The sequence below is a fragment of the Typopeltis vanoorti genome, chromosome 17, assembly GCF_054136105.1.
Source record: "Typopeltis vanoorti isolate ZY-2024b chromosome 17, IOZ_Tvanoo_1.0, whole genome shotgun sequence".
Classification (NCBI taxonomy): Eukaryota; Metazoa; Arthropoda; class Arachnida; order Uropygi; family Thelyphonidae; genus Typopeltis; species Typopeltis vanoorti.
The window spans coordinates 78,437,692-78,454,977 of NC_143565.1; the positions used below are offsets into that span (position 1 = coordinate 78,437,692).

Below are 17,286 nucleotides of genomic sequence, written 5' to 3' on the forward strand. Positions count from 1 at the left end.
TTTTTTGATACTGTGATCGCTGTAGCCATTGGAGAGGAAAGTGCTGTGTATGTGGTTAAGCTCAGTAGTGAGGGCGGTTCCACTGGAACAAAGATTGTGGGCTCTCTTGGTAAGGGTTTTAATAATGCCATATTGTTGAGAGGGGTGGAGGTGGGAGAGTTTGTGAATGTATCTGCATGTGTGTGTGGGTTTTCTGTATACAGTGAAGGTAAGTGTATCATTAGGCAGGCGTGTGACTAAGGTGTCTAGGAAGGGTAAACAATTGTTCTTTTTCTTTTCCACAGTGAACTGGATTCTTGGATGTAGACTATTGAGATGACTGAGGAAGGAGTCTAACGTGTCTGGGCCATGAGGCCAAATAGAGAACACATCGTCTACATAGCTTAGCCAGATAGAGGGTTTGAGTGGGGCTGAGTCTATGGCTCGTTTTTTGAAATCTCATCATCATCATCATACGTATCAAGGATTTAGGCCTAGTATGGCCTGTTCCGGCCTTAGATGTCATCGTTGAATCGTTTAAGAGGACGTCATGGTTCTCTTTTTCTTAATGGCTTGTACTTTAAGGCTTGTTTTGGTAATCTTTCTGTTTTCATTCTTTGAACGTGTTCCATCCATCTATGTTTATATTTTTAAATTTTTTCAATTACTGGTTCTTGGTTTAATTCTTTCATAATATCTTCATTTCTTTTGTGATCAAATAGGGTATACTTGCCAGTTTTTCTCATAAACTTCATTTCTGCTGTTGCTAATCTTTGTTTGTCGTTTTGTTTTATTGTCCAGATTTCGCTTCCATACATTAAGACCGGTAGGGCTAATGTATTGTATACTTTTAGCCTGGTTTGTTTTTGAACTAGGTTTGGTTTAAATATAGAGTTAATTACTCCTGTTATTTTTAAATATTTTGCAATTTTTATGTTTATATCGTTTTCATTTTCATAAGTGATCATACATCCTAGGTAGTTAAATGAATTCACCTGTTCTAAGATCTCGTTATCTAATACTATTTTAGTTCTTGTTGGATCTTGTCCTTTAAAGGCCATAGTTTTTGATTTTTCCGTTGATATTATCAAACCATAATCTTTGGATATCTCATTTAGATTTAAAATAGCTTTCTGTAAGTTATCTTCAGAATTTGTAATTATTGTTTGGTCGTCTGCAAAGAGGAGAGTGTTTAAGTTAACTGTAGGTGAAAGTTTAATTCCTTGATGTAAATTTTTACTCCATTTTATTATTATTTCATTTAAGTAGATATTAAAAAGAGTTGCTGAGAGGGGACATCCCTGTCGGACCCCTTGGTTTATCTCTCTTGTATATGATAGCTCATGATTTAATCTTATTTGAATTTGATTATTTTCATATATACTTGTGACAGCTTTTAGGATATTATTTGGTATTTGTCTTTCTTTTAATATGTTAAATAATATGTTTCTTTTAACTTTGTCAAATGCTTTTTCAAAGTCAATAAATGCAATATGTGTTTCTAAATTATATTCTCTTCTTTTCTCTATTATTAATTTTAGGCAGAAGGCTGGGTCTATACATGATCGTCCTTTTCTAAATCCATTTTGTACCTCTAGAATAAAGTTTTCGGAATATTTCATTAGTTTGTTATTTAAGATTCTGCTGTATATTTTGTAACATGAATTTAGTATACTGATACCTCTATAGTTTTTAGGGTCATCTCTATTACCTTTCTTAAAGATAGGAATCACAATTGCTTTTTTCCATTCTATTGGGGGGATACCAGTTGAGTAAATTTTATTTAAAAATAATAAGAGTCTTCCTTTGAATCTTGTTCCTGCGTATTTATATAGTTCTGAACCTAGTTTATCTTCTCCAGGTGATTTTCCGTTTCTTGTTTCTTTCAGGCTGATTTCTAATTCTTCTTCAGTTATTTCCTTTTCATTTTCGTTAATTGTTTGCCAGTTGTCTTTTTTAAAATATATGTCTGTCCACAGTTCTGTGTAGTAATTTAGAAATTCTTCTAATTTCAATTCAGTGTTTACTTTTATGTTTTCTTTGGTATCTGCATTTAGGTGTTTCAAAATCTTATATACATTGGGTCTTATTTTATATAAATCATGTTCCAAATTAGAAACAAATTTATTCCATGATTCTCTATGTATTTTTCTGACTTCTCTTTTAGCTATGGCACTTATTCTTTTATATTCTATTTCATCTTCTAATCTTTTACTGCTTAACCATTTGTGATAGGCTTCTTTTTTCTTTTTGATTATTTCTTTGATTGTATCATCATAGATCTTCAGTTTTTTTCTTTTATTGAATTTTTTTGGTCTTTCCTAAGCTTTCATTTGCTGCTGCATTTAGTATCGTTTTTATATTAAGCCATTCTATTTGTATTTCTTCATTTTGTTTTATTTTATCTAGATACTGGTTAATTCTTTGTTCATATAGCCATTGTACATTTGTGTCATTCAATAGTCTAGTTTTATAAACAAATGTTTCAATTTTTCTTTCTGTTCTTACTTGTAGCCATTTAGGTGGTAATCATAATTTTATTTTAACAAGGAAGTGGTCACTGCTTATTTCATATCCTCTGTGAACTCTAACATCTAGTGAAAATTTTGATGTCTTTTCATTTAATATGAAGTAATCTAATATTGATTTCCATCCTCTTGCTGCCCAAGTATATTTATGTATGTCTTTATGTTTATAGAAGGAATTCATTATTTTTAGGTTATTATAAACTACAAAGTCGATCAATTTTTTACCATTTCTGTTTAGAGTGTGTTTTCCATGTATTCCTATATTATTATTAATTTTCGTGTTTCCAATTCTTGCATTTAAGTCTTCTGCTAAAATTATGTAATCATTTTTATTTATTTTATTATATATGTTTTGTAGCTGATTATAAAAATCAATATTATCCTGTTCTCTTCCTTCTTCTGGGGCATATAAACCAATTATTGTTAAATAGCCTCTATCTATTTTTATTCTAGCTTCTATTATTCTTTCATTCCATAATTTATAATGTTTTAACTGTTTTGAAAGGGAGTTATGAATCCAAATCATGGATCGTTTTTCGAAATCTTCCATATAGAAATTGGCAAGGGGGGGTGAGAGGGGGGAACCCATAGCAGTTCCCTCTATCTGCTTGTAGATTTTGTTGTTCCAAGAGAAATATCCAGAGTTAACGGCAAAGGAAAAGAGATCTAAGATGTCAGAGGGAAAAACGTTTTCTAAGAGAGATAAGGTGTCAATTAAGGGAATATTGGTAAACAAAGAGGAGATATCAAAGCTTACCAATATGTCTGTCTAATTCAAGGTTAAATTTTCTGGGAGGGCTTTAAAGTGGGTCGAGTTTTTTATATAGGAAGGGGACCTTCCGGTGAGGGGGATCAGAGAGTTGGCCAGCTGTTTAGATAGTCTATAGCAAGGTGCATTGGTGGCATCTACTATAGGCCTGAGTGGGGAATTGGGTTTGTGAATTTTTGGTAAACCGTATATTCGGGGGGGGGGGGGGGGAGCAGAAAGGTTTAAGTTTTTTCGTGACGTCAGGGAGCCAGGAAGATACTTTTTTGAGTAAGATTTTTAGTTTCTTAGCTTGTGTTTTTGTGGGGTCGTGTTCTAGCGGGATGTAGGTAGCGCGATCGCGGAGGATAATGTTCATTTTACGATTGTATTCACTGGTATTAAGAACGACTGTGGCATTACCCTTATCCGCTCTGGTGATGATGATATTTTTTTCTTTACGTAGTTTCAGGAGAGCTGTACGTTGGGCATATGATAAATTACTTTTTGGCGGCAAAGAATGCACGAGGATGTTGGCTACGTCAAATCTGATGTTGTTAGCTATCTCCGACGGTAAGCGACCGATTCCCCGTTCGATGTTCACCATTACGTCAAGCACCGGCACTTCCTTCGGAGCCACAGTTGTTCTTAATACCAGTGAATACAATCGTAAAATAAACATTATCCTCCGCGATCGCACTACCTACATCCCACTAGAACACGACCCCACAAAAACACAAGCTAAGAAACTAAAAATCTTACTCAAAAAAGTATCTTCCTGGCTCCCTGACGTCACGAAAAAACTTAAACCTTTCCACTCCCGTCCCCCCTTGAATATACAGTTTACCAAAAATCCACAAACCCAATTCCCCACTCAGGCCTATAGTAGATGCCACCAATGCACCTTGCTATAGACTATCTAAACAGCTGGCCAACTCTCTGATCCCCTCACCGGAAGGTCCCCTTCCTATATAAAAAACTCGACCCACTTTAAAGCCCTCACAGAAAATTTAACCTTGAATAAGACAGACATATTGGTAAGCTTTGATATCTCCTCTTTGTTTACCAATATTCCCTTAATTGACACCTTATTTCTCTTAGAAAACGTTTTTCCCTCTGACATCTTAGATCTCTTTTCCTTTGCCATCAACTCTGGGTATTTCTCTTGGAACAACAAAATCTACAAGCAGATAGAGGGAACTGCCATGGGTTCCCCCCTGTCACCCCCCCTTTCCAATTTCTATATGGAAGATTTCGAAAAACGAGCCATAGACTCAGCCCCACTCAAACCCTCTATCTAGCTAAGATATGTAGATGATGTGTTCTCTATTTGGCCTCATGGCCCAGACACGTTAGACTCCTTCCTCAGTCATCTTAATAGTCTACATCCAAGAATCCAGTTCACTATGGAAAAGGAAAAGAACAATTGTTTACCCTTCCTAGACACCTTAGTCACACGCCTGCCTAATGATACACTTACCTTCACCATATACAGAAAACCCACACACACAGGCAGATACATTCACAAACTCTCCCACCACCATCCCTCTCAACAATATGGCATTATTAAAACCCTTACCAAGAGAGCCCACAATCTTTGTTCCAGTGGAACCGCCCTCACTAATGAGCTTAACCACATACACAGCACTTTCCTCTCCAATGGCTACAGCGATCACAGTATCAAAAAAATAATCAACTCCTCCCCCATTCCCCGTCCTTCTCGTCAACAAGATTTTAAAAATGCCATCACCATACCCTACATCCGTGGCACATCCGAAAAAATAGCCAAGATACTAAAAAAGTACAACCTACACACAGCATATAAGCCCCACCGCAAACTTGCTACCCTTATCCGTTCTACGAAAGATCAGCTCCCTCCTCTCTCTCTCTGCTTGGAGTTCACAAAGTACCCTGTTCCTGTAAGCTGGCGTACTTTGGACAGACAGGCAGATCAGCATCTATCCGGCTAGAGGAACACAAGTCATACATCTTCAAACACAACTATGGCCATTCAGGCTTGGCTGACCATGTTTTGGACACCACCCACAGGGTATCATGGAAGAAAAATCACGGATGTAGAGAACACATCATCCACCATGCTCCACCACAGCAAATTCAAGAAAGAGAGACTTTTCTTAGAAGCAGCAGCAGCTCTCAAAAACCAACCAAATCTCAATAAATACGGTTGCATTAAGCTTCCGAAGATTTGGGAAACACTCATCACCAGAGTTCCCACCTTACATTCCAGGCCACCTACTACTGCCCTTAGAGGGCGCTCTACCTAGATAGGACTTTAGTGTCACCCACGTGGTTGGGCTTAGTATTGTTTGTGTGTATGTTACATTAATTGCTTTTGTAATCCCCGTAGATGTCCTAGTGACTAGGACGAAATATAGGAAGTATTGAATTCTATTTTAATTCTTTTTGAGTGTTATAAAAAATCCATTAAGCCTCCAACATGATGTCCCCACAGCACTTAAGCCTCTACACACGTAAACAGCAGTGGTCCAAGGACAAAGCCTTACAGCATACCACGTCACCTGCCTTCTCTTGGATTCTGCTCCTCCATATACTACTTTTTGGTATCTGTCCATTAGCTGCCCTTTTATTCATATCATCAGTTTCATATCCATCCCCATTTGTTGTAGTTTGTGTAATAGAGTTCCATGTGGTATCCTGAATGCCATTGCAAAATCGAGTAGTATCATCATGTAGTCACTGCTTTATCAAACTCAGAATTACAGATGAAATTGAAAATTAGACAATCAGTTCACATTAGTCCCTGTCACCTTTGCCATAACAATATCATCACTTGGATGATATACCTTTGGAAAATGATCACTCAAGTAGCTTAACAATTACATCTGCTTCTGTTACTTCTCTATAATTTGCACTCATTAAAGTTATTCTACCATATTCATTCTTCCTCCTACTTGCCATATATCAGAAAAACTCTTTGGGATTCCCTGTTCAGCTCATTTCTTATCATAACCTGATATTGCCTTCCTTACCATGTTGGTCACCTTTCTTAACTGATTCTTGTACTGTTCATGAATTAGCTGGTCACCTTTCTCCTTATATATATATATTCTCTACAATATTTCTTTTTTTTTTTTTTTCAGCTCATGCTTAATGATACTACCCATCCATCTAACTTCTACCTGATTTACCCTTGGGTATACAGTATGATTTTGTTTCTCAAGATACCCCTTGACTATCCTCCATGCACTGTGAACATCCTTCCCTTCCAGAACTTTATGCCATGGTACTGCTTTAAGCTGTCTCCAAAGTGTATCATAATCGCCTGCCTTATAGTTCCACATATACCCTTTCTTAATTGGAAATGATTGCTTTCCAAATTGGAAGCAATGTAGACACCTGAGTTATGGGCAAGTCTTCTGACTCTATAACAAGATCCAAAACTGTGTGTCACATTCTGTTTCAATTTAATGTTAATTTCTTATCATAACCTGATATTGCCTTCCTTACCATGTTGGTCACCTTTCTTAACTGATTCTTGTACTGCTCATGAATTAGCTGGTCACCTTTCTTCTTATATATATTCTCCACAACTACCCATCCATCCAACTCCTACCTGATTTACCCTCCTGACACTTGGGTATACAGTATGGTTTTGCTTCCTCAAGATACCCCTTGACTATCCTCCATTCACTGTGATCCTTCCCTTCCAGAACTTTAAGCCATGGTACTGCTTTAAGCTGTCTCCTAAGTGTATCATAATCACCTGCCTTATAGTTCCACATATACCCTTTCTTAACTGGAAATTATTGCTTTCCAAATTGGAAGCAATGTAGCCACCTGAGTTATGGACAAGTCTTCTGCCTCTATAACAAGATCCAAAACTGTGTGTCACATTCTGTTTCAATTTAATGTTTTAAATTTTACTTTCATGTGGGTTTACCCAAGGGTAAACCCACATGAAAGTGGGTTTACCCAAGGGTTTACTCTTTGTTCCTTCAGAGTGAAGAGATTGCAAACAGCAAATAAGTATAAAAAAGCCAATAAACTTATGAGTGCTTGACTAAGAAGATGCAACATTCTTGATTCAAACTGAGAGGTTTCCACAGTTCCTTAACAGCAAGGCACCAACGTAGTTAAGGAGATGTCACTAAATAATGCTGAGGAGGAGCTTCAAAAACCTTGAATAATTGTTGCAGTTCTTCTGTTTGAATAATTGCTGTCTTCTGTTTACATTTAGTGTGTTCTGAAGGGCTGTGCTGAGTCCAACTGAGAGTATGACTCCAGTTTTCTTCTAAATGATTTTATACATACATTTATAATTTTTTTTTATAAATTATTGTATACATTTATACAATAATCTTTCAATTACCTAACCTTCAAATAACCACTTCCTAAATAGGTTAGTGTGTCGCCCAATTTCTGGAAGAGAAGTATGTAACCAACATTCAGTTAATTATACCCTCATTTAAATTAAAATTAAAGTGATTTTAACATCCAAGATAACCAATTGCAATGTCCCTGGTTCTTCACTTGTGCTGATTTGGTTCACTTGTTGAAAAATTAAGCCTTAAACAAGGGATGGGAATTTAAAGTGTAACAAGGAATAAATGCTTCCATACCAACAAGAATTGGTTTTTCAGATTGCTGAAAAAATTAGTTCAGTGTAAATATGCAGATTGAAAGACTGAAAACAACAATCCAACCAAAAGAAATTAGACATTGCAGTAGAGAAAATCATTCCACTTAATATTCTTATAATGCCAAATCATTAAATGAGAGTGGCTGTATGAATATTCTCCATGAAAAAAGAAATCAACACTAGAAATCAGTCCAAACTGCCTAGATGACAAACTACATCCACAGTAAACCATAAATAAGAGATCTAGAGTGTTTGGAGAGTGGTAAGTGTTATCTGGTATTCTAGTAACCATTACCTGCTTAGTCTATACAGGTGAAAAAGGAAACCCAATTGAAGATGGAATATTAAACTCTCCAGGAAGATGAACTCAATGTTAGAAAAGTTTGACTACAGAACATCAATATTTAAAGAAGGAAATTAAGAAGTTTAGAATGGTGAGTGGCATTAGGAAAGTGATAGTGACAGTAAATAAACCTGATAAAATGGGAAAGAGAAATTTTTAGCCAGAGAAAATAAAATGAGTGGATTATTTTCTTGCTTTTCTTGTTAAAACATGCTTGCAATTCTGAATGAGAATTTAACATAAGTCCTTAATTCCTTACTTCTGTAACTACAACAATGCTTTATTTATTTAATTATTGTATGCTATTCCACTAGTTCTGTGCATATCAGCTGTTTTGTTCTGGACTGCAAGTACATAAAAACAGTAAATGACTCATAAATCAAATGCATGGAAACCAAATGTAAGAATCTTAAAATCATTCCATTAAATACTTTTATTACTTAACACATGTAATGCACTTACTTTTACATTACATTTTTCAACACTAGATTAACAATCATGCTTTACCCATATTGCCAATTTATTTAAATTATCCTGTTGGATATCTGCATCACTTTTGCCAACTACTGTCTCAATTTTATATTGTCAGAAATTGAATATCCTCTCTCCCTACATCATTTCCAATATAATCAATATACAAATTAAAGAGTAGTGGTCTCAATATGACACTAGTGGAGTGTCTCAGAGTGTCATAAAGAGTAGTGGTCTCAATATGACACTCTGAGACACTCCACTAGTCCCTGTAGTTCATCTTGATTCCATTCTGCCATATATTACTCTCTGGCTTCTATCTGTCAGCCCCCCCCCCCCACACACACCTCTAATCCATGTTGCAAGCTTCATATTCATTCTTATTTGCTTCAACTCATACAATAGTTGACCATGTGGTATTATGTCAAGTGCTTTTACAAAGTCCAGATGTGATCTTTGTAAAAGACCACATCTGAACTTGGAATGGCTATACCATATCTATGTAGAAGACCACATCTTCCTTATTTAATTCTACTTTTACTCTATTATAAAATGTCAGTAAATAACTAACACGGGACCTACCTTTCACAAAGCCTGATGATCACCACAGAGTATCATATTCCCATCCACCTACTAATACATTTTACCTTTAACCTAATTTTCCAATATTTTAACCACCACTCCTGAGATATTAATTGGTTCTGTAATTTGCTACTTCTATCTTGGAGTCACCTTTAAGTAGCAAAACATCTTACTCTCTTTCCATTCACTTGGAATCTGCAAGAGCTGAAAGTTAGATTAAACATCTTTTTCAGAGGTACACTAGTTCTCTTACACATTCTCATAGAACACAGAACAGCATGCCATCCAGTCCTGTTAGCTGTGTTCTCACACTGATATTATTAAATATGCTGAGCACCTTCAATTCATCTATCTGAATTCTCATATTTTTATTTCTTATTTATTTTTACACAGTCTGAAAATGCTGCTGATGTTATGGGATTAGATCATAAACTATTTGGCATGAATAAGAAAATGACTGACTGACATATATATAGGGCAGTGCAAATCTGCAAGCTTCAGGGACTTGCAGATTGACATGCTTAAGAACTTCAGCAGCAAAATCATAAAAAATAATATTTAAAAAATTTGTTTTTGTAAAATACCTTCCCACTCTATTCAATGTCTTTAGCACCCTTCTTCCTAACTGAAGCTCAGGTGCAACTCTTTGAATTTTTTTAAGATCAAAAATGGCTCTTCACTTAAAACAGGTTGCTGACCCCTACTCTAAGAACAGATAAAGATGTATGAAAGCAAAGTAAAGCACAGAAATGTAACTAAAGAAAAAAAACCTTGGGAAGACTTTTTAAGAATTTAAGAATACAGAAGATAAATATCAGGAAGATGACAAAATGTTCTGGAGCTTAGAAATGGAGAGAAGAATATCATAAAAAGTACACGTGCTTCCTGAGAATATTCATGAAAAATTTTTCTAATTTTTAAATTCCCAATTTCTGGAAATAGTAGAAATATTTCCAGATAAGATTTGTTATAATCTTTTTTGACCTAAAACTTCTCATTCTTGCTGCATAAGAAATAAAGTAACTAGTATATTCTCTCTAAGTTCACCATAATCTCAGTTCCTGTCATATGTGCTATACATATGCAGCATGAAATCAGGGTTAGTAATATAATTATAAATATTTAATAATTATTTTTAAGTAAACATTAATTTTACTTACTTTAGTACCCTTAACAATGAAAAAAATGTACTAGGAATGGTTGTAATATTATAAAAAAATAAATAAATAAATAAGGCAAAAATCAGACAGCTCTTTATTAACTGTATTCCAAAACACTGCAATGTAAAGCATCATTAAAAAAGTGAACTACATTGTCATCTCAATCATATTGGAAAGAAAAGCAGTGAAGATGATGTACAAAGCACATGCTAGAAACAGATCAGTTGCAAAACTTGAAACAGTAGATGGAATTTCTATGTATGCTACTGTAAAGGGTGATTTTTTAGAAAAAAAGTCTCTCTAAAAAAGGCCTACAGTTACCATCAAAGATAATAAGAAATAAATAAGGATTTGTGGTACTTGTTCTGCACCAAATGCCTATTCTTCTGTTAAACAAACATTGGTGTCCTTCCAGATTTGTTTTGAAACAGATGTAATTACAATTACTAGTGAGGGCCCTGTAGTTATGAAAACATTCGAAAAATTATCACTGCTCTTTCAACAACTTATGTCACAACATAAGTGTCATTTCTTGAACTAAAAAGGGTGCCTCTCCTTAGGCTGACATTTCCTTTCTAGCCTTTCACATAGTGATATATCACATCCATAGTCACCTCCAATCAATTTAATGTTCTTTACTGTCTATCAGCTATTATCTCTGCACTAATCTAAAATATAATCTTAGAATACTGTTCTCACAGTTGGAGGTGGTTCACCAAAAAACTTCCTACAAATTCTTGATGTTATCCAAAGATGGTAATTTGGTTAACAGATGATGCTACAGGTTAATATCTCATGGTTTAAGTCTTTTGTGTAGGCACTTTCATAGGTGCTGAACTGGAATCCAACATTTGTTTAAGCATATTAAAATATGAACAGCAACTAGTCAACATTCATGTCTACTGCTATTACAATTCCACAGAAACAGTGAGCCTGCACACTTCAGTCAGTATCAAAGACTGGATCTGAATCTAGGATATTAGGATTCACAGAGCTTTAAACTGAAGAGGAGTTTGCCAGTCTCATAGAGTGGTTGCACAGATTCTCTCCCATCATACAAACTGACCAGAAGCACACACCACATATAATGAAACAGCCAAAAAACATGAATTGTTTTGAACTGGAATACTCATTTATTGTAATTCAAAACAACCCAACCCACCAAAAGAATCCCCCCTCCCCATATTAGTTTCATTTCATCTACATCTATTCTCTTGAGAAGCTTTCCTCACCTACTTGTTGCCAAGTATTACAATATGAAGCTGTTCAATGAGAGCATATGTCCTCCTTTCTTTTCAGCCTCTAGTCAACACAATTTTTTTTATGTGACTCACACCCATAAAAAGGTAGTAAACCTATAGCATATTAGTTGTCAGTGGGTTAGAGATTTTTCTCCTACTTTTATTAATTTTATATGTTTCTTTACATATTTTATTTTATTTATTTATTTATTTTTTTTTGCATGAAAACCTGTTCTACAGACCAAACATGGAACTTTTTCAAGCAACTTCAGGTTTCTAGTAGGCAGGGCAATGGTTGCACACCTATAGACAATCACAAATATCAATACAAGTGGCAGGATTTGAACCTGCAGCATGTTTGATGGAGATTGGAAACACTAACTACTCAGCCAACCAGGCTGGGCAGATAGTACTTATGTGCCAAAAATTCTCAATCTCTTCTGTAGGACTGATAAATAAATAGATATATATACACACTATATAAAACTTCATGATACTTACCTTTAAATAATAAACTAATAGTTCATTCATGGAAGGATCAGCATTCAGGTTAACCAGATAATATTTGTCCTTTTCTACTTTAATCCCTGAGGCTTGTACAGAAATTCCCATCTTTTCTAATGCTTGCTGTCGTTCCTATAGAAATAAAGAATTCATTTATATGACTATATATATATATATTATTGTTCATAATTTTACTCGGTAGAAAATGTATGTAAAAAAGAATTTAAATGACTCTATACCAAGAAAGAAAAGTTTAATGTTAAGATACGACTAGTTTCGTTGAAAATTCAACTTCTTCAGGTATAACAGGCAAAGAATTAAATAAAAAAAATAACAGAGACATGATAAAATACATTAACAGTTCTAGTATAAAATACATAAGTACATTTAAAAACAGGAATGCGTGCTTGAGTTCCAAATGAAGTTGACTACGTGTGTGAGCTGACACGAGTGCGCCAGTATTGGACAGTGGCAATGTATGCATCAGAAATATTGTGGCTAAGGCTGTTATTAATATGAGATGAATCAAGCGATATTTCTCTAGATTCAACTATTCTTCTTTCAAGTTCATCATAGCACACATGGATATTAGAAGTTTGTGGCCAGTCTACGAGGTGTTGGCGGCCTTCATCCGAGTTGATAGAGAAGAAAACGTGACTAGAGAGAGCGGTGGCCCTGGTTCTGTTGTAGGAAATGTCTCTTTGGTGTTCTTCCATGCATAAAAGGATGGATTTAGCTGTCTGGCTGTAGTATGGTTTGCCACAATGTATGTATGAAAGTTTCAAGAGTGCATAGCTCATCAGAGTTCATCTTAATTGGCCCAATGAAAATTGTAGGATAACTTAGAATAGTTTAATTTATCAATTAAATGTAACCAAATCTATGCAGAGTGGAGGACAATGTGTTTGTTTTATGATATATTAGAAAACAATAATAAAGGAGAATGTTATATTTGGTTGGTATATTTGAATTACTCCAAGGTGTAAAATTTGGAAGAGAAGGAAGAGGCTTACCTCCTTCAACTACAATACTGTTTTTCAATGTAAATATGAGCAAAAAAGTTATAAATTTATCCAAAATTATATATAAAAACTGCATTAACATGTCAGTTCACACTTCACATGCACAAAACAGATGAAACTCAGAAAACAAAAACAGCAACTCATGACAAATAACAATGTTCAACTGGATCGTTGACACAATTACCAATCACAGCCTCAAGGCTCACTCCAATTGCCTTCTGAGTGGTTTAAAACTACTAGAAAGCTCACAATTTGATCTGCTGTGCCAACTGTACATCTTTTCAAAGGGTTCAAAGGTGTATGTATTCTGAATGCATACCCAGGCTATTAATACGAATGTGATGCAATGTTTATGCATTGAAAGCACCCTCTTCATGAAGCATTAGTAAATTACTTTTAGAAATCATGCAAAGTCTGGAAACAATTAGGAGAGTCTTTAACAGGAATAAATGCAAAAAATATGATATTTGGTGGATGAGCACCGCACACCCGGAATATTCGCCCCTGACTGACAGACACACACACACACCTTTATTCCATATACATATATAATTTATATGGAATAAAAAAGAAATTAGCCAAAACAACTAGCATTATACAATATGGTGTTCAAACCACCAGTAAGTTATCGATCTGAGAGTGGTTAGAAATAAAGCACTTGATCAAAGACTAGAGACTATACAGATATGAGGATTCTGAGAAAAAAATAGAGGAATGAACCGATGGTATCAATGGCAGAATCATATTAAAGATGAAGATATTAGAAAGGACCCTGACATTATTGGCATTCAAGAATGTGTCTCAGGTGGTATACCTAAGAGCTAATGTATACCACCATAGATTAGCTCTACTGACATTCTAACCACTTAAATAGAATGGAAGAGGAAAGTTAGCAAAACAGGTGTTTGATGCCAAGCTGGCACTAAAGAGATCGAGAGGAAGACCAAGGGTTAGGTGGATTGATTCAATCAGAAGTGGCTTAGAAGTACGAAATGTTAGATATCACAATATTGGAATGTTCACAAGTAACAGACTCATTTGGAGGAAAATTGTTGATAGGAGATTAATAATAATGTAATCTTAATCATGTAGTGCTGTCATAGTAACATTAACCTTGGGGGTACGTATCAGGAAACTGATGATGATTAAATGAAAGTTATGATAATATCAAGAACAAAAAATAAGCAATACACTTACACCTGGCAGAAAAATCTCGAGCAGATGCAAAATTTTAGCATTTACTCAAAATAGAAGTCTGAAAGAGCTGAACAGAAGAATAGCAACAGCAGCTGGGCAACTGTATCATGCATTACACAGATGATTTATGAGTAAACCAGAAAGAAGTGAGCAAACTTAGCTTTCTATCACTTCGCTTATATCCCTACTTCACTAAATATTAGAAGCATAATGATCAGTCAACATTATAGATAAATTCAGATGATGGAAATGCTCTGCTTATTAAAGGTCAACAAAAAAGAAACAATAATAAATCAAGCTACCATGTAGAAACATAAGAAGACTTGTAAGAAAGACCTGCAGAAACTCAACTTAGGTGGTTTATGCAAATCAATAGGATGGACATAAGACAAAAATGACATAAAAAAGCATGAACGTGAGAAGCAAAGGTAATGAGATGCAGGGGATGGTACCAAATAAAAATGGCAAAATAATATGAAGAAGTATTTACAAACAAGCAGGAACAAACAGGTAAGAGAATGGTATAAGATATTTGCATTCTATCTGTAAATGCATTGAGATTCTGCAATATCCTTACTATTCCTAATTCACCTTGCCTATTCATCTATTCTCACATCAGTTTCTGTTCCAGCAATATCTTCATTTGGATGATAAATGCTAGCAAAGTGGCCACTCAGTAACTGAACTATTTTGTCAGCATCTATTACCCTCCAACCAACAGCTCTCATTAAAATTATCCTTCCAAGAACTTTTTTGGGATTTTCTTTAGCCTGCTTTTAGGATTTCTCTCATAATATGGTTTTGCTTTCTTATCATAGTGATTATTCTTCTTGCCTGTGCCATGTACTGGTCATGAATTTCTAATCACCCTTCTCTTTATATATCTTCCATCCACAACTTTTCCTTTTTCTGTAATTCCCACTTAATGATGCTACTAATTCATCTAATTCCTGTCTGATTTATGCTCCTGACCTTGAGTATACCATCTGGCTGTTTCCTTCAGACATCCCTTGACCATCTCTCATTCACTGATATCATCCTTCCCTTGAAGAGTCTTTATCATGGCACTGCTTCAACCTGACACCCAAGCTTGTCATAATCATCTACCCTGTAGTTCCACATAGTAATATTACCTTCCTTAATAGAAAATTCCACATAAAGGGGAACCTCCCAAATCAAGAGTATAAGGTCAAGAGTAGAAGGAGGCATGATCATGTCCAGGGGGGATGAATAAAATTCATCCCCCCTGGACATGATCATGCCTCCTTCTAATATATGTCCCTGTGGGTGAAGTCCTCCATAATAATTACTCTGTAAAATCTTTCATGATATGTAACTACGTAAATTATCATGTTCGCTTTTACATGTTTTTTTATGAGGAATGTACTTAGAAAAATGTCAATTTTGTCTGTAATAATCTTGTAATTTTAATAACTTAAATGAGCCTTTGTTAAAATAATATGCTGCATGATTTCATCATGTAACACGATTAACATGTAACATGTCTAATTCTAAGAACAGTGAAGAAATCTAAGATTGTGATATATGGAATTTTCCAAAGGCGTGCAAAGTATGAACATCAGCATGTCCAACGGTCAATATATGACCATATATCTTGAAACTTCCATATATGGAAGTTTCAAGAGACATGCATACAATAGAAGTCCAGTCCTATATAAGGTGAGACATACATCGAGAAGGACTTTGTCTTAAGGTTTTCACCTTCTCTTAGCTGAGTCTGTCATCAGTAATCTGAAGAGGAGTGTCATAGGTTCTGAGTCTTCTACCTAGGTCCACCACCATGTGGGATCCGCTGTCAGGAATCAAAAGAAAAGAGCTGAACATTGTTGCAACATAAAGGATCCTATAGGTCATGGAATACTTGATGACTCAGATAACGAAGAAATCTGGCGGGAAATCAAGAACGAGCCAGCAGAAGGAAAGAAAGAGTACTTATGTGTGAACGATATTCATGTAAAAAGCAGTGTTCAACAAGAATTGTAAGTAGTTATATATGTGATAATTCCAAATGTGTACATCATGTGTGTCTCTTTATGGGTACAAGATAATGTAAACTGATATTGAATTAAGGTTACTCAAGGTATGCCTTATTGTGAGTTAATGTATATATGACCAGCAGGATATTACAGATTGTGAATTAGCTTTTAAGGAAGGAAATTGTAACTAAGTTTGAATTAAGAAGAATTGAGAATAACAAAAGAATTGTAATGAAACTGTATATATACAGGTAACCCTTGTATAATGCAACACTTATACAATGTGATTTTGATATAACGTGGTCTACAAATTGTAGTAACCCTTTATCTTTTCATATATTTTTCACCATGCGACTTAAAAATCAAATTTTATCTTCGTTAATTTTGTGTCTGCTGTATCACGCATGTAGTTCATCATCATCATCAAATTCCTGCCATTTACCCTCAAGGGGTGTACAGGATATGATAGTACTAGATGAAAAAAATTACATCATTACTAACTTCCTATCTACAATTTTCCTCCAAATCAGTCTGTTACTTGTCAACACTCCAACATTATCAGATCTTATATTTCTGTCGTCTAAAGCACTTTGTACCGTATCAATCCACCTATATCTTGGTCTTCCTCTGGGTCGTTTTGCTGCCAACCTGGCAGAGAACACTTGTTTTACTAATCTTTCTTCGCCCATTCTGTTTAAGTGACCATACCACCTGAGATTAGCTCTGCTAACGCATTCCTGGATGCTGACAATGTCAAGTTCTTTTCCTAATATCCTCATTTTTAATATGATACTGCCATCGATGTCATCTGTTCACGCCTATAATCTTTCTCAGGACTCTCATATCTGTGGTCTCTAGTCTTTGGTCAAGTGTTTTACTTCTGACCCAGCTCTCAG

At 35.2% G+C, this 17,286-nt stretch overlaps 1 protein-coding gene across 6 annotated transcripts in view; it reads right to left on the bottom strand.

Annotated features, from left to right (window-relative positions):
* The window catches only part of Khc-73 (Kinesin heavy chain 73), an 842,240-nt gene that overhangs the window by 440,140 nt on the left and 384,814 nt on the right, over positions 1-17,286 (bottom strand). For all 6 annotated transcript variants that reach the window (XM_090407555.1, XM_090407554.1, XM_090407553.1 and 3 more), the window contains exon 14: positions 12,172-12,306. In XM_090407555.1, the coding sequence (XP_090263681.1) occupies positions 12,172-12,306 (135 nt within the window). The remainder of the gene's footprint in view (positions 1-12,171; positions 12,307-17,286) is intronic.